We start from the raw sequence: 23,910 nt of genomic DNA on the forward strand, positions 1-23,910 counted from the left end.
GAAAGACCTAAAGGTACATACATCAACCGGACCTGATAAACTGTATCATAGGGTTATGAAAGAGGTAGTAGAAGAGATTGTGGAGGCATTAGTAATGATCTTTCAAAAATAATTGGACTCAGGCAAACTGCCAGAACACTAGAAAATTGTAAATGTCACTCCATGTATTAAGAAAGGAGGAAGGCAGCAGAAAGAAAATTATAGACCAGTTAGCCTGACCTCACTGGCTGGGAAGATGTTGGAGTCAATTGTTAAGGATTTGGTTATGGAGTATTTGGTGACACAGGACAAGATAAGAGAAAGTAAGTATGGTTTCCTTAAGGGAAAATCTTGCCTGATGAATCTGTTGGAATACTTTGAGGAGATTACAAGTAGGATAGATAAAGGGGATTCAGTAGATGTTGTATATTTCGACTGTCAGAAGGCCATTGACCAAGTTAAGAGCCCCCGGTATTACAGGAAATTTACTGGCATGGTTAGAGCAATGGCTGATTGGTAAGAGGCAGCAGGTGGGAATAAGAGGATCCTCTTCGGGTTGGCTGCCAGTGATTAGTAGTGTTCTGCAGGGGTCGGGGTTGGGACTGCTTCCTTTTATGCTGTATATCAATGATTTAGGTGATGGAATAGAGGGCTTTGTGGTCAAGTTTGCAGATGATACAACGATTTGTGGAGGGGTAGAGAGGGTTGAGGAAACAGGTAGGCTGTAGGACTTAGACAGATTAGGAAAATGGTCAAGAAATTGACAAATGAAATACAATTTGCAGACTATTTTCTAGATGGGGAGAAAATCCAAAAAAATGAGATGCAACATGACTTAGGAGTCCTTGTGCAGAACACCCTAAAGGTTAACTGCAGGTTGAGTCAGTAGTGAGAAAGGCAAATGCCATGTTAGCATTCATTTCAAGAGGACTTGAATACAAGAGTAGAGATGTGATACTGAGGCTTTCTAAGGCACTGCTGAGGCTTTTTAAGGCACTGGTGAGGCCTCATCTTGACTATTGTCTACAGTTTTGGGCTCCTCATCTCAGAAAAGTTGTGCTGGCATTAGAGCGGGTTCATTGGAGGTTCACAGGGGTGATTTTGGGAATGAAAGGGTTATCATATGAGCAACGTTTGATGGCTCTGGGTCTGTACTTGCTGGATTTTGGAAGGATGAGGGGAGATCTCATTGAAACTTTTTGAATGTTGAAAGGCTTGGACAGATTAGTTGTGGAAAGGATGTTTCCCATGGTTGGGGAGACTAGAACAGGAGGGCAGAGCCTCATGATAGAGGAGCATCCACCTAAAACAGAGATGCAGAGAAATGTCAGAGGGTGGTGAATTTGTGGAACTTGTTACCACAGGCAGCTGTGGAGGCCAGGTCCTTGGCTGTATTTAAGACAGAGATTGATCGGTTCTTGATTGGACATGGCCTCAATGTTATGGGGAGAAGGCTGGGGAGTGGGGCTGAGGAGAGGAAAAAGGGACCAGCCATGATTGAATGGCAGAGTATACTCAATGGGCTAAATGGCCTAATTGTGCTGCTGTGTCTTTTGGACTTGTGGTCTTAAGGTAGATACTTTTGTTTATATTGTAATATGATTGGAACTACATTGCGGTATTCTTCAGATTCTAATTCATGTGTAGTTTCAAGTTAACTTTGTTGGTAATTAAAGATAATATGTCCCAGTGCCGAATAAAAAGGAGCTCATCACCCTCAGTGAGGGAGAGATAGGGGCTGCCAGGAGTTCACACTGGATAAGTATGGAGCTATTCTTGTGTTTTCTGATAGATATCATTTTGTAGGTATTGGAATTCTCTTTTCACTATTTTTGCTAACTTTTGTAAGTTTAATTTTTGGTGCACCTAATAAACACCCTTGCAATAACGTGACTTCCTTCCAAATATTCCGTTGGTCATAACCAATGTATCTAACATCTGGTGGCAGTGGTGGGATGACCAGTTGCATTGTGGTGAGTTCAACTCAGGGAAGAGTGGGATTGCAGTCCCAAGTCAGGAAACCCCTGGAGGTTAAAGATGAAGCAGATGCCTGGGAAACAGCGGAGACCTCAAAGTAGGAAGAATTTCAGCTCAGAGCCAAACCCAGGCCAGAAACAAAAGGGCCTTCAAGTGGCACAACCTCCAAAACCTCTCTGCAAAATCTGTTCAGAGTCTTCTTTTTTTGCCCAGCAGAGGAGAGAAGATGGTTTTAGGAAGGAATTCCAGTCTACAGAAGGGTCCCAAGATGCCTTCTTATCAAAAAGTTTGGTAATGCCAAGTAGTTGCAGGCCATTGCTGTTCCATCTGGCTCACACAATGACATGGGCAGGGCACCTTGAGCGATACAAAACTAATTTAACATTAGGTAGTTGGTTGTTCTGACCTTCGATGTACACCGATGTGCAACATATTGCAACACATACAGAGTGCCAAAGAAACCAGTGCTCTCTCTAAACTTGACAGAGCTCTCCTGCCCTCTATGCCAATAAGTACCGCACCATTCAGGCGCATTGCCAAAGACATTGTTGGCCCATTGGAGAAGTTCCGGGGTATCAATGCGTACTAGTGGGGTGCAACTATGCTACCCTGAGGCATTCTGTCTTTGCTCAGTTACCACACCAAAGCTAATCAGGGCCCTTGTCCAGCACTTTTCTCATGTGGGTATTCCTGAGGAGATCCTTACTAATCAAGGAACAAATTTCACCTTATGACTGATGGCTCACCTGCATAAGGAGCTGGGAATCGCGGCCTTGAAAACCGCTCCATACTACCCAGATACAGGTGATCTGGTTGAGGGGTTCAACCAAACATTGGAACGCATGTTAAGGAAATTTGTATCAGACACAGGGAAAGATTGGGGCAGGCGGTTACCATTTCACACTTGAACTTTTGTTTGGCTGACCAGCACAGGGACACCTGTACTGGGAGGGGCCAAATGGTGCTTCTACATCCTGCAAATGAAGGACTATCTGCAGCAGTGCTGAGAGGAGGCTGGCCTTGACCTCCAGGACACTGAGAAAGCCCAGAAGACATGGTATGACCAGTAGGCCTGCCAGTGAGGATTTGAACTGGGACAGAAGGTGCTGCTACTCCTACAATCATCCCCTAGTAAGTAATTTGCTAAGTGGTAATGCCCATTTACAGTAGTGAGAAAGGCGAGCCTGTCTATGAGTTCCTCTACCCAGGGAAGAAGGAATGTCCAAAGTTCAAACTACAAAGTACATTTATTATCAAAGAATGTATACTGTAAATTATACAAACTTGAGATTTGCGTGCTCACAGGTAGCCACAAAGCAAGAAACCCAAAAGAACCCAATTAAACAGTAAAAATAAAAATAAAAGACCAACAGCTGATATGCAAGAAAGAAAAATAATCATCCAAACAATTGAAGTAAACAACAGCATTCCGATCCAAAAATTGAGTCTGCAGATCCTAACTTTGGAGGACCCAGAGTAGGCCCAAAGTTTCACTTACGAGTTCATCATATTAGCAGGCACAAAACGTAACAGCCGGGGCAGTCTTCATAGCCTCAGCGCCATAGAGATAGAGGAATGTCTATTGCAAAGAACAAGCAAAATCGGTTCTCGCCCTGGATCCCAACACCCAGTCTTTTCAGTCTATCTGGGCCGGCATTTAAATTGACCAAACAATCGAACAGTGGAAGGCTCCAGCACACTGGAGAGGGGAGAGAACACGATGGAGAGTGAGTAAAATTGGATGAGGAGAGCTTATTGATCTCAACAGCCGCTTTCATTGTAACAAGAACAATAACAGACAGAGCGCCAACCGTTAGTGGGAACCAACCCAGTCACCTACAGACAGGAATGGCAATTATTACACACCAGGATGGTAATCGGGGTGACCCACAGACAGGAATGGTGATTATTACACACCAGGATGGTAATCGGGGTGACCCACAAACAGGAATGGTGATTATTACACACCAGGATGGTAATCGGGGTGACCCACAGACAGGAATGGTGATTATTACACACCAGGATGGTAATCGGGGTGACCTACAGACAGGAATAGTGATTATTACACACCACAGTGGTAATCGGGGTGACCCACAGACAGGAATAGTGATTATTACACACCACGGTGGTAATCGGGGTGACCTACAGACAGGAATGGTGACTATTACACAACACAGTGGTAATCGGAGTGACCTACAAGCAAACAGGCAAACAACTGCTTGAAACATAGAAACATAGAAAATAGGTGCAGGAGTAGGCCATTCGGCCCTTCGAGCCTGCACTGCCATTTATTAAGATCATGGCTGATCATCCAACTCAGAACCCTGCACCAGCCTTCCCTCCATACCCCTGATCCCCGTAGCCACAAGGGCCATATCTAACTCCCTCTTAAATATAGCCAATAAACTGGCCTCAACTGTTTCCTGTGGCAGAGAATTCCACAGATTCACCACTCTCTGTGTGAAGAAGTTTTTCCTAATCTCAGTCCTAAAAGGCTTCCCCTTTATCCTCAAACAGTGACCCCTCGTTCTGGACTTCCCCAACATCGGGAACAATCTTCCTGCATCTAGCCTGTCCAATCCCTTTAGGATTTTATACGTTTCAATCAGATCCCCCCTCAATCTTCTAAATTCCAATGAGTACAAGCCTAGTTCATCCAGTCTTTCTTCATATGAAAGTCCTGCCATCCCAGGAATCAATCTGGTGAACCTTCTTTGTACTCCCTCTATGGCAAGGATGTCTTTCCTCAGATTAGGGGACCAAAACTGCACACAATACTCCAGGTGTGGTCTCACCAAGGCCTTGTACAACTGCGGTAGTACCTCCCTGCTCCTGTACTCGAATCCTCTAGCTATAAATGCCAGCATACCATTCGCCTTTTTCACTGCCTGCTGTACCTGCATGCCCTCTTTCAATGACTGGTGTATAATGACACCCAGGTCTCGTTGCACCTCCCCTTTTCCTAATTGGCCACCATTCAGATAATAATCTGTTCTCCTATTTTTGCCACCAAAGTGGATAACTTCACATTTATCCATATTAAATTTCATCTGCCATGAATTTGCCCACTCACCTAACCTATCCAAGTCACCCTGCATCCTCTTAGCATCCTTCTCACAGCTAACACTGCCGCCCAGCTTCGTGTCATCCGCAAACTTGGAGATACTGCATTTAATTCCCTCATCCAATTCATTAATATATATTGTAAACAACTGGGGTCCCAGCACTGAGCCTTGCGGTACCCCACTAGTCACTGCCTGCCATTCTGAAAAGGTCCCGTTTATTCCCACTCTTTGCTTCCTGTCTGCTAACCAATTCTCCACCCACACCAATACCTTACCCCCAATACCGTGTGCTTTAAGTTTGCACACTAATCTCCTGTGTGGGATCTTGTCAAAAGCCTTTTGAAAATCCAAATATACCACATCCACTGGTTCTAAGTTGAAATGAAATTGAACCTAAACATCTCACCATAATTCCACAAATGCATTTTAAAACAAAGAAAATAAATAACACTGCCTGCTATGGATGCTGAGGTGAGATATTGACCACAACCCTGGAACACCACACTGCCCCTACCTGAGAAGTCAGCCATTCCCAGCGACCCGAGTCCACAACAAAATCCAAAAGACCCGGTGGTGGTTGACACTGCCACCCTGGGGTGCTGGGAGGTGTCTGTAGCAGCCTCCCACCAGTAGGAGCTTTGTTTGGTGAGGCAAGAGGCAAGGCACCCAGAATGTCACTTTCTTCCTTCAAACTTGCTGGATGGGTGGTAGCCAAGGATATATATGGTGGTAACGAGTCCCGGAGCAGGACGACTGCCTTCCAACGCTCAGGCAACTGCACCCAGTGTACCACATCAGAGGTGCGGTCGAGCACCTCTTTCAATCCCTTCCAGTGACTCTCAAGCTCGGGGGATAGTCCTTCTTCTGGGTGGGGCTCCCTCCAAGTACTGCTGCATTGGTGCCCTAGACAGGTGGCCTGCCCCTTCCTGGGATGTGCAAGCATTGCAGCAGAGCACAGATATCTCAATTTCCTGCCTGTACCCAGGCCAGTAGAAGTGTTCACACTTCTACTTCTTTGTGACTCCCGCTCCCCCAGCCCGCATTTCATCCACAGCACCGTGGCGCACAGCATCAGCTGCAGGAGGAGTCTGTCGATGTCTGAAAACTGCCACTGCCAGAACAGTAACCCTGACGCACCTGCAGCGTGACCCACTAAGAGAATAGGGGTCTGGTCTCTGGATCCAGGGAGGAGACCTCTGCCCACTCAGGCCGTCATCCCATGCTCAGCCATCCCCTCACTCGGGCCAGCATGGGATCACTCTCCTGTCTGCTGCACTGCTGGCCACCACCACCGCTTGCCCCTGGCTCCACTGTGTTGCGTGAGGCCACTGCAGGCTGTGCTGCACCGTGGCAGGCCTCTGCGAGACCAGTGGTGGTCATTGCTGACCCCGCCTGCTCCACTTCCTGCGCTGAGGAAGAGTGATGTCCCCGGTACATTCACACGGGCTCCCCAGCGGGGCAGCAGGTCCAGGCCAACAATGCAGGAGTCCCAGATGTCGGCAAGCCACACCTCGTTCTCCACTGTCTTTTCCCCCACTCTGATGTGCAGCCACCTCGTCACCGCACAGTTGCCGGTGATCGTAGCCTGCTGGACTGCTGTCGTTGTCTACCCAGGTGGGGGTGGCTGGTCCGTGTTGGGGATGATGGTGATGGTTGCTATGCAACAGGACCAGCGTGGTGCTGGTCGGACCTGTCTCGCATGCTCCTCCTCTGCCTCAGTGACATTACCCAGGTTTGCTGCATTGCAGGGCAGCAGAACGATGCTGGAGCGCCCTGCGGGGATAAATTGCTTCTGCCCTTTCTGCGTCTGCCAGCGCCTCGGCCAGTGACGATGGTGATACCAGGCAAATGTGTTGCTGGAGGTGCTCCAGAGTCAATGCCTTTACAAAGACGTGGAGGGAAAGCTCTTCTTGGGTCATGGGAGGGAACTGGCATGGTGATGACAAGTGTGTGGCAGAGATCTGCTGCAAATGCCTTCAGGCTTTCTCCCACACGACGCTGCCTGCTGCCCTGTTCTACCCTCCTTGCTTCCTCCAATGGCCTCTGCCTGAAATGCCGCTCCAGCACTGCTATGAGGGTCCTGGAGACAAGCTGCTCAGCTGGTGTTAGGTCAAGGAAGGTTCACATTGGCATCCCCCCTCCAGCGCCAGAACAAATTTCACCACCGTCTCAGAGGGGCTCCACCCATTCTGTAATGCAGCAAGTTTGACTTGTGCTAGGTAAGGCTCCAAGCGGTTGGCTCCATTGGCTCTGGGAAGCTTCAGGGTGGAACTCGTGGAGTTAACTACTGGGACCTGTTGTTCCTCCTCTTTGTCCGTCAGGGTTGGTGGTGCCTGACACTCTGCACTTCCTCCTATGGCTGCACTCTGCTGTGTACCCTGGGTTGTGCATCCTGGGTATGCACAGCCCATCAGGATTCCCTGGGAAGGCACAATACTAGGTTTCCAGGCCCGGTCCTTCCTCCGGGTCCTGTCTTCGGGAGCTCGGTCCAGGGGGTGCAGTGAGACATACCACTCAGTCCCTCAACTTATTCCCTTTGTCATAAGGTGCTCCATCCGACTCTGTAACTCCTCAATTTCATCATCAATTTCTAATCCCATTCCTGACACCGATGGGACGAGCATTCAGTCCATGATGACAGATGAGAAGAGCGCATTTATCTCAGCTGCTTTTTTTATTGCAGCAAGCACAATATCAGACAGGCGGTCCACTCAGTCACATTCAGATGGGGTAGGTGATACAGAAAGCAGCACTGTGTATCTCTCTCCCATTTGAAAAAAACAGTATTCTCTACACCTCTCTGGTTTCTATCCTTCAATCAGTTACCCACTATGGTCTTAAGTTTCACAAAATGAGGCTATTGTGCAAGATTTAATCAATTATTTTTTTAAGTTCCTTACCAAACTTCAATTACCCTACTCTTTTCCTTGGCGTTACCTCATCAAAAGAACCTCACTCAAGTTAGTCAAACATCATTGGCCAACAAACTTGTACTTCATTGACCCATGCTTTTCTAATGAGCTATTAAATTTCTCAATTATTTTGTTTCATCAGTCTTTCCCACCACTGACATTAAATTGATTTGATGGTAATTGCCAAGTTTTTTTTCTACTCCTCTTTGCTTGAAATTAGCTTGCATTGTCCTGGATTACTGTGGACAGCACCTCCTAATTTCTACTCTTACTTGCCTAAACAACCTAAACTATTGAGTTAATTTTATGAAGAAGTTTTACAGATTCTGGCAAATCAGTTTTTAGGAATAAGAGTTATCCCAAAGATTTGGATAATTTCAACGTAATAAAGAGTTAATGTTAGACTGATCTTCTTAGCATCAGTGGTGCCAAAACTTCTACTAAGCAAAAGTATGCATAAGGTTACAAACCAGATTTATTAGCATTACATAAACACAACAGATTCTGTAGTTGCTGGAAATTTTGAGCAACAGACACAAAATGCTGGAGGAATTTAGCAGGTTGGGCGGTATCTATGGAATGGAATGAGAAGTTAAAATTTTGGGGAGAGACTCTTCATGAGAACTCTACATTAATGTTAAAATTGGGCTTCTAGTTTCATTTCTATTGAATACCAATTCATCAGCTCCTTGGATTTTTCAGTGATCTCAGCATCTGCAACAGATTTCATAAGACTCTTGAACAGACATCTCACATGATAAAAAATGACTTTTGATCTCTCATTCTACCTTGTCATGACTATTGATGTCATTTCTCTAACTGTACTGCACTTACTTTCTCTCTAACTTCAGCACTATATTTTTCATTTTCTATTTTTTCTTTGATACTACCTCGATATACTCAAGCATGGAATAATTTGTCTAGATGGCATGCAAATGATTTTCACATTATCTTGGTACATGTGACAACAATAAACTAATTACCAAGCATGATTGAAGAAAAAAATGCACTTATTTCATAATTTCCATGTGTTCAGTACCTCCAGAATGTGCACAACATCCTTCAAAAATTTAAACCTGATTATCGTACAGGGGAGCAAAACAAGTTTAATGATCAGAAAATTTACATTGGGATTGTTAAGTGGAGAATAATCATTTGAAACAACTCCTCTGCCTTTCTATAAATTATACACTGGAATTCATAATGTTGACTTTGGTTTATGTGCATAGTTGCACCCCTAGATTGTTTAATTTTATCTCTTGATAAGAGTTTGAATGATTGATTTGTGATGCAGAGTAAGAACCTTTTCACAATATTCTCTTTGTTGAAAAGTAATGGCAGGATTGTGCTCCACAGGACATATTGCTTCAAATATAAGCAAGAAGCTAAAAATAAGACAGGATCCTAATATGTAGCCCCAATTCCCTACTCTGAACAAAGATTGTTCATACTTTATGGCTACATCAGCAAAAACAAATATTAATAACTGCTTTGCTTAGCTGTTATCAATAGTAAAAATCAAAATTTAATTTGTATCGCAGGCATGAGCCAAAAAGCAATGAAGTTATTGCACAGGGAACTATTTCCTGGTCCATTCGTCTGTAAATATACAAGATATAAGGTGCAATTTTCCTTGCCACTTGAGCCCTGTAATTTTGATAGAGCCGGAATACCAGTCAGCCTAGGGCTCATGCTTATTAACATATTTCCAATGGAATTATTTATGGCTTCAAAACTCAAGGAGGAAGGGAGAATTTTTTGATTTTCTGCAGACCTCGGGAGATTGTTGTGGTGTTTAACTCAGTACAGAAGGAGACAATTGAAAGGTCTACAGTTGACTTCAGTCTTTGAGAGTCCCAGAATTGAAATACCTTCCCCATACCATTGTAATGCTATATGAACTAATATGACCTTTGAACATCAATTCACAGACATGTATCCTACACAATATTCCAGACATTTACACATGGTCACTGTATCGCACATTTTGTCCAGGCACATATAGGAAGCTGCTACAGATCAGTGAGGAGTTTCAAACTCCTGTGAGTGCACATCTCATACAACCTCTCATGGTCCCAGAACACATCCTGCACAATCAAGAAAGCTCCCCAGTGCCTCTACTTCCTGAAGAGACTGAAGAGAGCTGGTCTATGCACATCTATCATCCTGTCCCTCTACAGATGCGCAGTAGAGAGTATCCTAACATGCTGCATCACTGCATGGTGCGGAAACTGCACCGCAGTGGACAGGGAGGCTCTACAACGAGGAGTTAAAACTGCCCTACGCATTACTGGCACCAGCCTACCCACCATCATTGGCATATATAAAGAAAGGTGCTGAAGAAAGGCTAGCAACATCATGAAGGATTCCACCCACCCTGCTCATGGAGTGTTTGTCCCACTCCCATCAGAGTGGAGGTAACAGAGCATCTATGCCAAAACCAGCTGAGCCAAAAGCGGTTATTTTCCCTGAGCAGTAAGGCTGATCAACACCTCTACCCACCAAGCCACCCCAGCACCACTACTTTATCATTTCCTGTGTGACGAGAATACACATAAAATTAAGATGTTTGCTGGCCTGGGTTAGCATCAGTGACATCAGCAAGTGGTCTGCCACCTGCCCTCAGGGGAAGGAGAGATAAGGAACAATGAAGCAGCGTCTGGAGATGTGTAATGAAGGGACGTGGGAGAGAGAGAGCTGCTGGAGCGGCTCCCCCTTTGAACCCTGAACTGTTTGAAGTGATGGACAGGCGATACCCCAGCAGGGGGATAAAAAGGGACAGGTTCGCTAAGGCAGACACACACGCCACCCGAGGTAACGAGACCCTGGAAGCGGTGCGCCTCTCACGAGTCGGTGGGAAGTACCGGACCTTAAACGCACAGGGTGGAAAGGTACAATCAGTGGGAACCCGGTGTGTGTCCACCCTCGCTTGGGTGCCGGGTTCACTGCAGAGGATCGACTGCATCTGGATGAGGGGTCACAGTCGGTGACCTCAGGTGACATCACCAAGGACCCGCCCAAAAGTTGCTTGTGAGCCATCTCACCGGTCTGTGAGTGAAGCCGTTCTGAATGATCAGTTGTTCCTGTTCTATCTCTCTCTTCCCCCACGTTGCCCATCGCCATGGCAACGATTACTGCGAACTGAACTACTAACTGGACTGAACCTTGAGTCACTTTGAAATTTGATCATTTACCCCTAGACAACGATAGAGCTTGATTGATGCTGTTATCTTAATTCTGTGCACATGTGTGTTTATCATCGCTGAACTGTTGCATTTATTATCCTTTCGATTACTGTGTTGCTTGTTTCTTTAATAAAACTTTCTTAGTTCTAGTACTCCAGACTCCAACTGAGTGATCCATTTCTGCTGGTTTGGCAACCCAGTTACGGGGTACGTAACATAAGTGGGGTTCTCGTCCGCGATTTTGAACGCTAAATTTGGGACGGAGTAAATTCATTGGATTAAAATTCCCGAAAGAAAGAAAAGACAAACAGCAGAAATGGAGGCTGAGGAATTTAAAAAGGCGCCGACCTTGGAGGCATTAGAGGATGCCAGGAAATCGGAATTGATAGCTGTGGCCAAACGGTTGAATCTTGCTAAGGTGAAGTCGACAATGAGGAGAGAGGAGATACACAGAGCTATTGTAGAGCACTATGTATCTAAAGGTGTGTTTCCCCAAGGTGAGCTGGGGGTGGTGTCTATTGAAAAACCTGCTGGAGACGCGGTACAGGTACAGCTTGAAAAACTGAGACTCGAGCACGAGTTCCGGGTACGGCAGTTAGAACACGAAGAGAGAGAAAGACAGTTGGAAAGAGAAGAGAAAGAGAGGGAATGGGAGCGAGAAGAGAGAGGGAAACAGAGGGAAAGGGAATTTGAGCTGGAGAAGTTAAAGATAAGGGCCGAGCAGGGGCTCGTGCCGAACCAAGGTGGAGGGTTCCGGGCGACCCAGGAGGTTAGGCTGGTTCCCCCATTTGACGATACTGACGTGGATCGGTACTTCCTCCACTTCGAAAAAGTGGCTATAAATCAGGACTGGCTGAGGGATAAGTGGGTTGTTTTACTTCAGAGTGTACTGAAAGGGAAGGCCCAAGAAGCTTACTCAGCTTTGTCCGCGGAAGATGCCCAGAGGTATGAGGTGGTGAAAGAGGCCATCCTCAGGATTTATGAGTTGGTCCCGGAGGCATACCGGCAGAGGTTCCGGAATGCGAGGAAGCAGTGGGACCGCACGTATTTGGAGTTTGCCCGTGAGATGCAGACATATTGTGAGCGTTGGTGCGCCTCGAAGGGGGTAGAGGGGGATTATGACAGACTGCTACAACTGATTCTGATTGAGCAGTTTAAAGGTTGTGTCCCTGAGGGTATGAGACCCTACCTCGATGAGAAAGAGGCAGCCACGTTAGCCGCAACTGCTAAGTTAGCGGATGAGTATGCGTTGACGCATAAAATGAAGTTTGCCCCGAGTAAAGGCTACCAGAAGGGTAGTCAGGACGGCGGGGAGAGTCCGCCGGAAAAGTCAGAAAGTAAGCCGGGGACTAGTGAAAAGGATAAGGTAGACCGGGAGCAGTCTGGTAGAAAGTCTCCTGGGGTCGTCTGTTATAATTGTGGGAAAGTCGGACACTTTGCGTCCAGGTGCTTTGCCCCAAGGAAGGAGACGGGGAAAGGAAAAGCGGAAATTTTGAATGGCTGTATCGAGCTGTTAAGCGAACCGCTAGGGAAGGACAGGTCTGAAAAAGTCCAGGAAGGGCGCGAGAGGTTTATCTCGGCCGGACTGGTGTCAGTGAAGGAGAGGTTAAAACCAGTTCCAGTGCGGATCTGGAGAGACACGGGAGCGTGTCAGTCACTAATACTGAAGAGTGTATTAGAGTTTAGCTCAGAGACCCAGACTGGAGAGGTAGAGGTCAAAGGTGTTGGGGAAGGGACAGAGTCAGTCCCTTTGCACCAGATACACTTACAAAGCAACCTGGTCTCTGGACTAGTCACGATCGGGGTGAGGTCCGAATTACCGATGAAAGACGTGGAAGTCTTGCTCGGTAATGACATCGCCGGAGGAATCGTGTTCCCAGTCGTGAGATTGACGGGTCAGCCTGCCAGCATGGAGGCCCCGCCCATGGACTCACAGGTTCATCATGGGGCTGCGGTAGTGAATTTAGCTGCGATAGTGAATTTAGCTGAAACATTTCTGCCAACCTTGTATGAGACAGGGTGTAGTGAGATAAGAGGTAGTGAGGGAGCTGGGACAGACGTAGCAGTAGCCAGGAAAGAATTTGTGCAGACGCAGGAGCGAGACGAGGGGCTGATGGTTTTTGCCGAGACAGCTCTCTCTGACACAGCCTTGACAAGGGAACTAGTAGGCTATTGTGCGGATGAGGAAGTGCTAAGGAAGAAAGGGAAATCAAGGACAGTATCCACAGATGAGGAGTGGGGGGTGGTGCAAAAGAGTTATGGGGATGAGGTTTTTAACATGGCCCACGAGGTACCCCCCGGTGGACATTTTGCGGTGCTGGAGGAAACAGTTGGTGGAATCATGAAAGAGATTTACCGGCTGCCCAGGGGGAGAAATGTTATTGATCATGACCGACGCGAACTGAGACGGTCACCGGCTTTTGATATGCTAACAAACCTAGTCGGTGTTAACGTGGAAATCAATGAAGCTGGGGGCCCCCTGATAAGAGAGAAAAAACATTTTGAAAAGATTAGTATGGGATCGATCAGATGGGAGAAGGCTATTGTTTTGGCCAGGTCTACTGATAAGGTCTCTCCCTTAATCCCCGAACAAAGCGAATCTTTAGAAGGAGTAATTAAACGACTCGCACCCATGTGTTTGATTGTCCCGAGGAAATGCAAAGAACTGGGACGTTGGGTGATTGTGGTTACAATAGGACAGCCAAGTAAACAATATCCATATTTAATGAGTAATTCAGTGACTAAAGGGCTGATGAACACAGTGGTGTGTATTGGCAATTTAATACGGCTGTCTGAAGCCAGTTTGATAGTGAACCTTGAAAAAAATGAATTCGGCCACACGAGGGTCACTTACCTGGGAATTGTGGTGACACAGGGGCAGCTGGCAGCGATGCAAGCTACAGTGCAGGCTATCGCTGACCTCCCAACCCCGACAGACAAGAGGGCCCTCAGAAGGCTCTTGGAGATGGTGGGGTACTGCAGGAAGTTTTGCAATAACTCTGTGGTCAATACCCGTCCCCCTCCTACTAAGCCCTTGCGAGAGAAAATTGAGTCGGAATGGGACGACCCTTGTTGTTGTGGTCCGGGACAAAACCAAATGAGAGGTTACATTGGTCGCAATTCATCAGTGTTTTTGGCCACTATGAAGTTTGCTGAGTTGGAGCCTGGTCTAAGGGATTATTAATAACACGTGTAAAAGGAACAGAAAATGTGATGACTGTCTGTCAAGGTGTGGACAGCTTCAAACTCGCTGTGTTAGTCAAATAGCTGATAAAGATGTATATTTGTGTATGTATCAAATAATGTATTCATGTTTGTAATTTTTACCTCCCGGTAAAAATCCTTAAAGGGGGGAAGTGTGACGAGAATACACATAAAATTAAGATGTTTGCTGGCCTGGGTTAGCATCAGTGACATCAGCAAGTGGTCTGCCACCTGCCCTCAGGGGAAGGAGAGATAAGGAACAATGAAGCAGCGTCTGGAGATGTGTAATGAAGGGACGTGGGAGAGAGAGAGCTGTCTGGAGCGGCTCCCCCTTTGAACCCTGAACTGTTTGAAGTGGTGGACAGGCGATACCCCAGCAGGGAGATAAAAAGGGACAGGTTCGCTAAGACAGACACACGCCACCTGAGGTAACGAGACCCTGGAAGCGGAGCACCTCTCACGAGTGGGTGAGAAGTATCAGACAACGACCAGGGTGGAAAGGTACGATCAGCGGGAACCCGGTGTGTGTCCGCCCTTGCCTGGGTGCCGGGTTCACTGCAGAGGATCGACCGCATCTGGAGGAGGGGTCACAGTCGGTGACCTCAGGTGACATCACCAAGGACCCGCCCAAAAGTTGCTTGTGAGCAATATCGCCGGTCTGTGAGTGAAGCCGTTCTGAATGATCAGTTGTTCCTGTTCTATCTCTCTCTTCCCCCACGTTGTCCATCGCCATGGCATCGATTACTGCGCACTGAACTACTAACTGGACTGAACCTTGAGTCACTTTGAAATTTGATCATTTACCCCTAGACAACGATAGAGCTTGATTGATGCTGTTATCTTAATTCTGTGCACATGTGTGTTTATCATCGCTGAACTGTTGCATTTATTATCCTTTCGATTACTGTGTTGCTTGTTTCTTTAATAAAACTTTCTTAGTTCTAGTACTCCAGACTCCAACTGAGTGATCCATTTCTGCTGGTTTGGCAACCCAGTTATGGGGTACGTAACACCTGTCAGAGTGTTCCTATGTACAAATACTCTGTGCCCTGTGTCACTTTATGGACATATAATCAATCTATGTATATAAACTATCTTTTGTGTTTACCTATTATTATAATTTTTATGATTGTGTTCTTTATCGTATTTTGTTTCCTGGTCCTGCATTGGGTTCGGAGTAACAATTACTTAATTCTACACTTGTACTACCCTACACTACCCTACACTTGTGTTCTGGAAACAAAGTTGAATTTTGAAACTTGAACCTTGTTATTTCTGCAGGAAATTCTCAGAACAGTCCCCAGCCAACAGCTCCCTCTTCAAACTCTCTTCATCTATTTAACTACATAGGAAGTTCAATTTCTTTGGGTAACATTTATGTACGTCCAGTTTAAGAGAGGAAAATTAAGATTTAGGAATAACTTACAGGTGCATTTGAAGTTAGTGAACCCTATTCTTAATTATTTTATGTTTCAGATAGAGATTTACTGGGCATTTGCCCAGATATAACCGATTACGTTTGTCAAAATGGCGAATGCATTGAGTCTGACCTGGTCTGTGATTACAAATTGGACTGTGAAGATGGATCTGATGAATCTAACTGTTGTAAGTAGGTTTAAATTCAAACAATTAATTGCATTTCCAATTCATTTACAAACCCGGATCAAGAGCGAAAACTTCCAGTCTGGGCACAAATGACTTTTTTTTCCCCTTTGGTCTTTAATGATCTTTCTCTTTGACAGTAAGTATATCACTTCAGATACTATTGAGGGGAATGACCTTCCAGTCGGGAGCCACAGTTACCGGGTCTCTGCCACTGAGACCAGTGTTGAGGCACAGAAGAGAAGAGAGGTAATGAGGACTGCAGTGGTGGTAGGGGATTCCATAGTCAGGGAAGCAGAGACAAGATTCTGTGGTGCGATAGATACACCTGGAGAGTCTGGGTTATCTCGGATGGGGTTCAAGGCATTCTAAAGGAGGAGAATGAACAGCCAGAAGTCTTAGTACACATTAACACCAATGCTATAAGTAGGAAGGGTGAGGAGGTCCTGAAGAGAGATGTTAGGGTGCTCAAAAACAGTAACTCCAGGGTAGTAATCTCGGGATTGCTGCCTGTGCCAGATTCCAGTGAGGGTAAGAATAGGATGATTTGGCAGATGAATGCATGACTGAGGAACTGGTGCAGGGGGCAGAGGTTCAGATTTTATTGGGATCTCTTCTGGGGAAGGTATGGACTGAACAAAAGGGATGGGTTACACCTGAAACCGAGAGGGACCAATATCCTTGTGGGTAGGTTTGCTGGAGATCTTCAGAAGGGTTTAAACTAATTTGGCAGGGGGATGGGAACCAGAGAGACAGGGCTGAGGATGAGGTAGTTGGCTTATAAACAGACTGCTAGCAAGGAGAGGCTGATCATAGGGTAAAATTGCAGTCAATGGGATGAACTGCAAAGTAAAAGGCAGACAAAATTGAAAAGGGTGACTACAGGACTGAAGGCTTTATATTTGAATGCACACAGTATATAAATCAGGTAGATTGACTTGTAGCACTGTTATAGTTTGGTATGTATGATGTTATTAGCAGCACAGAATCATGGCTGCAAGAAAATTACAGTTGGGCACTTAACATCCAAGGATAGATAGGACAATGTATCAAAAGCACAGGCAGGTAGGCAGAGAGGGTGACATGGCTCTGTTGGTAAAAAATGAAATCAAACCATTAGACTGAGGTGACATAGAATCAGAAGGTATTGAATCGTTGTGGGTCGAGCTAAAGAACTGCAAGGGTAAAAAGTCCCTGATGGAAGTTGTAAAGATGTGGTCTACAAATTACAAGGGGAGATAGAAGATGCATGTCAAAAGGGCAACGTTACAATAGTCATGCGGGATTTCAATATTTAGATAGATTGGGAAAATCCGGTTGGTGCCGGATCCTAAGAGAGGGAATTTCTAGAATGCCTATGGGATGACTTTTTAGAGAAGCTTGACAAGAGGATCAGCTATTCTGGACTGTGTGTTATGCAATGAACTGGAATTGATGAGAGACCTTAAGGTACAGGAACACTTAGGGGCCAGTGTTCATAATATGATAGAATTCACCCTGCAATTTGAGAAGGAGAAGCTAACATCAGATTCAGAAATTGCAGTGTATTTACATCACAAAGTGGTAGATATATTCTAAAGGCAGGATGACACAACTGTGACTGACAGGAGAAGTTAACGCCAACATTAATGCTACAGAGAGCGTGTACAATAGAGCAATAATTAGTAGAAGTTAGAAGCTTGGGAAGCTTTTTAAAAACCAACAGAAGGCAACTAAAAATGTCATAAAGAAGGAATTAATGGAATTTGAAGGTAAGCTAACCAATAGTATTAAAGAGGATACCAAAAGTTTCTTCAGGTATATAAAGTGTAAAAGAGAAGCAATGATATCAGACTGCTGGAAAATGATGCTGGAGAGATAGTAATGGGGGACAGCAAAATGGTGGATGAACTAAGTAAATATTTGGATTCACTCTTCACTATAGAAGCCATTAGCAGTATGTTGGATTTCGGGAGCGGGGGCAGAAGTGATTGAAGTTGCTTTTACTAGAGAGAAGGTTCTTGGGAATCTGAAAGGTCTGAAGGTAGATAAGTCACTTGGACCAGATGGTATATACCCAGTGTGCTGAAAGAGGTTGCTGAAGAGATTATAGAGCTATTAATAATGATCTTTCAAGAATCAATTGATTCTGGCATGGTTCCGGAGGACTAGAAATAGTAAATGTCACCCCACTCTTCAAGAAGGGAGAGAGGCAGAAAAAAGGAAATTATTGGCCAGTTGGTCTGATCTCAGTAGTTGGGAAGATGTTGGATTCGATTGTTATGGATGATGGTTTCGAAGTACTTGGGAGCACATGATAAAATAGGCCATTGTCAGCATGTTCTCCATAAGTGAAAACTGTGCCTGACAAATCTGTTGGATTTCTTTGAAGAAATAACAAGTAAGATAGATAAAGGAGAATCAGTGGATGTTGTGTACTTGGGATTTTTAGAAGGCCTTTGACATGGTGCCACAAGCAGGCTGCTTAACAAGTTACGAGGCCATGGTATTAGAGGAAAGATACTAGCATTGAGAGAGAATTGGCTAATTGGCAGAAGGCAAGGAATGGGAATAAAGGCGGCCTTTTCTGGTTGTTTGCCGGTGACTAGTGGTGTTGCACAGGTGTCTGTGTTGGGACTGCTTTTTACATCTTATATCAATGATTTCGATGATGCAACTGATGGCATTGAGGTCAAGTTTGTGAACAATACGAAAACAGGTGGAGGGGCAGGTTGTTTTGAGGAAGTAGAGAGGCTACAGGAAGACTCAGACAGAATATGGACAAAGAGGTGGAATACAGTGTCAGGAACTTCATGGTCATGCACTTTGGTAGAAGAAATAAAAGTATGGACTATTTTCTAAATGGAGAGAAAATTCAGAAATCTGAAGTACAAAAGGACTTGGATGTCCTCATGTAGGATTCCTTAAATGTTAATTTGCAGGTTGAGTCAGAACTGAGGAAAGCAAATGCAATGTTAGCATTCGTTTTGTGAGGACTTTAGTATAAAAGCAAGGATATAATGTTGTGGCTTTATAAAGCACTGGTGAGATCTCACTTGGAGCATTGTGAGCAGTTTTGGGCCCCTTTTCTTAGAATGGATGGCTGACGTTGGAGAGGATACAAAGGGCGTTACGAGATTAAAAGGTTTATCATATGAGAAACGTTTGATAGCTCTCAACCTGTACTCACTGGAATTCAGAAGAATGGGGGGGGGGGTGGATTTCATTGAAATTTGTTGAATGGTGAAAGACCCTGATAGAGTGGATGTGGAGTGGATATTTCCTAGCCTAAGACCAGAGTACACAGCCTCAGAATAGAGGTGCAGAATTTTGGTTCTGAAAGGTACACCAGCACACAAACTTGATGAGAAGCAATTCTAAAATATAATTGAAAATTTGTGTAAATTTATTGAAAGTTATGCACATTTATCAAAGTTCAGTTTAAAATTCAATTCAATAATACTGTTTTTATCAGCAGCATGCAATTAAAAATAAACTTTTTTTCCATATGAAATATGATTAAGAACCATCTCTAAGTTGTTTTGCATCACTCAAAAAATTCAACTCGATATACCTTCTTGTCAGTCTCCCTTGCAACACACAAGTCTTTTCAACAATGGTGATGCAGATGATGACATAATTCCTTCCTTAAAGAGGAATGCAGGAGAATTTAGACCTCATTATCCTAGGGCTGTCTATGTTGAGAATTCCCAGGACAATGCAGTTTTCTCACACAATGCTGAATTGTGCGGCCTGAATGCAAATGGTTTACTTAGCTACATCCTTCACTCTAACACCCACTGAAACATTTCACATTCTGTGGACCTTTCCCCAGCTCCTCAGCTTGACAGGGAAGCTCCTCACAATTTTCGATGACTCCCATCAAAAACAAAGTTCCTTCCACAATCCTTCCTCCGGGACTGGTTTTAATCCTCTGCACGCCATACACACAACTCCCTCCAGACTCCCAGTCAACAATTCCTGGTCCCTTACTCGTTTTTTTCTATCCATCTGCCAAAATACTAATTTGTATTTCCACATATCCCTGCTCCCTTCAGCATAAGTGTAACCACCCGAGACCAAAGACTGGTTTCAGAGGCTGCTTTCAGATAACATTAACAAGCACACACAGTTTAATCCACAGTAATGTCTAGCTCCCAGTCTGTATTTGGAATGGCCAGAACTCGTGGTGGATGGCCTTCAGAGGTCATATGAAGAGAACTATAGACTGGAGTCTTCTGATGATGAATAAGGCAGCAACCAATGCGAGAATGAAGCAACATTGTTGCAGTTGAATTTATGTGCATGAAGTGGCCCTCTTCATGTTGAACTACGTATATAACTTATTTGAAAGGCAGCACTCCCAACATTCCTGGCAATACTGTAGTCCTTCAGTACTGTATTTAAATATCAGCCTTGATTATTATTACATTTTAACTAATCCTGTCCCATAAAATTAAATTCCAAGATCATATAGCAGAATTTCAGAAGAATAAGATAGTATATTCATAACATCACAACAACCTGGTTTATTGAAAAAAAAACTGAAGGTGATAAGAATCTAAAACAACAATAGAAAATGCTAGAGATATTCAGGAGGTCAATCAACATCTCCAGACTGAGAAACGGAATTAATGTTTCACTCATGGACCTTGAAATTACTTCTGAGTTTCTTAAAAAAACATATGAATGATGCTCAATTCCTTTTCTTTTTCTGCTTATGCTAGTTCTAATGTCCTTTTACATCCCTCATCTCCCTAGTTAAGATGTTCAATTAAACATTGGGCAAGTCCCTTATTCTCTCGCCTAATTAAATAGCTTGATGTTATGAACAGATTTTGTAATATATTTCTACATGGCGTTTTTCACAACAATGCATGGCCAAGAGAACTCAGCTTGCAGTCTGGTGAGAATTGAATGGAGGTTTCCCATCAGCTCTTCATTTTGGGAGGTAACAACGACTGATGAACATTTGTCATCTAAAGATTCTCCCAGGCATTCACTTAGGACTCTCCTGATGCAACTCAATAGCAGTTTGATGGCAATTGAGCATGGATCTGGGCTTTGTATCAATATTCTGTCAATGACTGGAAGAAACTCCAAGGAAATTTGTAGAAAACTGGTAGGCAGAATGCTATTGCAATACATGTCTTCTCATAAACAAAGTTTAAATAGTGTTGTCTCTTGTCATGATACCATGAATTGAAATGTTTTTGTTTTTGTTCCTTCAGCACAGTATGTTAATATTGCAGGAAGCTGCAGCTTCAGTGGGCCAAATGAAGGGAGTTTGATCAGTAACTGCAGACTAATGCAGAACAATGATGACAACTTTGATTGGAGTATAGGAGACAAAAATTTCACTGTAGGAACTAGTCCAGCAACTGATCACACACCAGGTAAATACTTATCTCTTATTGATCACTGAGCAATGAGCATTTCAGGGAGATTCAAGCATGTCTGACATCCAGTCACCACATTTTTTTGAGGAATAAATGGCATCAATGCAAGTATAACTTTCTGCAATGTATGCTTTACTTAAGGTGGAAGTAAATCCTGTCAACGCATAACCTAATTACAGGATATTTTTGGTTAATATTGACCATTTGTAAATTCAAACTAATTGTTATTTAATCAGGCTCAGTTCTGATTCTCTTCCTCCTGATGAGTACACTGATTAACATTTTTTAAATAATTCATGTCACGTTCCTGATGTTCAGCCAATTTGCAAACAAGTATTGGGATTTTAGTTACACGTTGTACTGGGAGCATCACAAGCCCAGTTTGTTCCATAGTGGCTGAAGTGCCTGTCAGCAAGTACTCTGAGTCCAGTGACCATAATTCTATTGCTTTTAAAATAACTTTGAAGAAGGATATGACCAGTTCCCAGGTTAAGGTCATAAACTGGGGTAGACCAAATTTTGGAGCTATTAGGTGGGATCTTGCAGTGGTTAATTGGACAATTATTGGTTAATTATTTTCAGGGAAAAGAGTGTTTGCCAAGTCAGAGGCCTTTAAAAGCATGACATTAAGAGATTGGGATCTGTATGTTCCTGTTAGGGTAAAGTGAAAGGCTGGAAGGTTTCAGGAACCCTAGTTGATGAGAAATATCCAGGCCCAGGTTAAGAATAAGGGGGAGGCACACATTGCATATTAACAATTGAGAACAAGTGATTCTCTTGATGTCTATAAGTACTTCAGGAGTAAACAAGGGAGAAGTTAGGAGTGCAAAAAAAGAGAATATGAGAAGGATCTGGCAGACAGGGTGAGCCATATCCAAAGTAATTCTATAATGGTATTAAGAGTAAAAGGTTGGCTAAGGAGACAGTAGATCCTCTTCAAGATGAGCATGACCATCTGTTTGTGGAACCAAAAGAAATGGAAAAGATTTTAATGAATATTTCTGCAGAGAAAATGATGTAAGCTAAGGCAATGGTGGAATTGAACTGTTTTGTCTTGGATGTATAGATTAGCTGAGAGGAGAAAATGGAGGCCTTAAAGTGAACTAGGGTGAATAAGTCCCCAGGGCCTTATCTGGTACATTCTCAGATCCTGTGGGAAGCTGCAGAAGAAATTGCAGAGGCCCTTGCAGAGATTGTTACTTCATCTGAGCCACAGGTGAGGTTCTAGAAGACTTAGAGTGCTAATATTATACCTTTTTTTAAAGTTGTAGCAAAAAACAAACCAGGAAGCTGCTGGGTAGTGGGTCTGACATCAGTGGTGTATAAATTTCTGGAGGGGTTTCTGAGGGACAGGATCTACCAATATTTGAAAAGACAGAGTCTGACGTAGGAGAGTCAACACATCTTTGTGCATGGGAAGTGATTTCTTTACGCAGAAGGTAGCAAATAATTGGAAATCACTGCACAAGAAGGGTGTAGAAGCTCAAGTACTAAGTACATTCAAGACAGAGGTTTAGATATTTTCACATATAAAAGGAATCATCAAATAAAGATTAAGGCAAAATGAGACTTATATGGCATGAAACTTGTTGTCTAGTGGCTGCAGTACAATGTAAAGCCAGAAAAAATGTGAAATCCCTAAGTCTGGAAGGAAATAAACAGTAAACATTTCAGACTGAGCCCCTTCTTTGTCTCAACCTGTAATGTTGACTTTTCATTCCCCTCCATGGATGCAGCCTGACCTCTTCAGTGTCTGCACGAATTTGGCTTTATTGCTCAAGATTTCTGGCATCAGAAGATTCACGTGTTGCTAAATTACTATCCTTCCCAATTCCATTACACAGGCACAAAGAAATAAGAAGATGGCTCAAAGCCACCACATCATGGGCATTAAGGAATACCAATAGATTTATGACCTTACTAGTGATATCCAGTTAAATTTATCTCACTGTTATTTGAAGGTCCAAGAAGACTATGCCACAGCTCATGAGGCCAAGAATATTATGTTATTTTGCGAAACAGCACACTAACAGGCCCTTCTGCCTCTACAAGCCTGTGCTGCACAATGACACCCATGTGACTAATTATTAACTCACTCATATGTCTTTGGAATGTGGGAGGGAACCAGAGCACCCGGTGGAAACCCACATGGTCACAGGGAAAACATACGAGCTCCTTACAGACAGCGGCAGGACTGAACCTAGGTCACTGGCACTGAAATAGCATTATGCTCCAGTAATGCCTCAAAACCCATTTTTAATGCCTAGCATATTTCCAAAAAAACCTAAAAAATAGTTTACAGTCACATAGTTGAAATATGCAACCCAGCAAACCTTTGATCTATTAAAATATTCCAATATACGAAGTGTTTTACTGTAACCAATGGCCTGAAGCAAGATGATGGAAAAGTTGCTGGAAGTAGCATTACTACTAAATGGGATATATAGGTTGATTGGCAAAGCACAGCTTTAACAAAGTTATCCACATCGGAGCAATGGTAGAGAACTCAGCAAGAAGGCACTCAAATTCAAAATCCAGAAGAGAGCAAAATTGAGGAAAAGATACTGACATTTTCAGATTTATTTTATTGTCAGTAAATTTTTAAACC

The 23,910-nt window shown here is 44.0% G+C and overlaps 1 protein-coding gene across 2 annotated transcripts in view; it reads left to right on the forward strand.

Annotated features, from left to right (window-relative positions):
- The window catches only part of malrd1 (MAM and LDL receptor class A domain containing 1), a 392,346-nt gene that overhangs the window by 295,954 nt on the left and 72,482 nt on the right, over window positions 1-23,910 (forward strand). For both annotated transcript variants that reach the window (XM_063044212.1, XM_063044213.1), the window contains 2 exons: window positions 15,799-15,927; window positions 21,135-21,299. In XM_063044212.1, coding sequence (XP_062900282.1) covers window positions 15,799-15,927; window positions 21,135-21,299 — 294 coding nt within the window. The remainder of the gene's footprint in view (window positions 1-15,798; window positions 15,928-21,134; window positions 21,300-23,910) is intronic.

This window comes from Mobula hypostoma, chromosome 3 (assembly GCF_963921235.1).
Source record: "Mobula hypostoma chromosome 3, sMobHyp1.1, whole genome shotgun sequence".
Classification (NCBI taxonomy): domain Eukaryota; kingdom Metazoa; phylum Chordata; class Chondrichthyes; order Myliobatiformes; family Myliobatidae; genus Mobula; species Mobula hypostoma.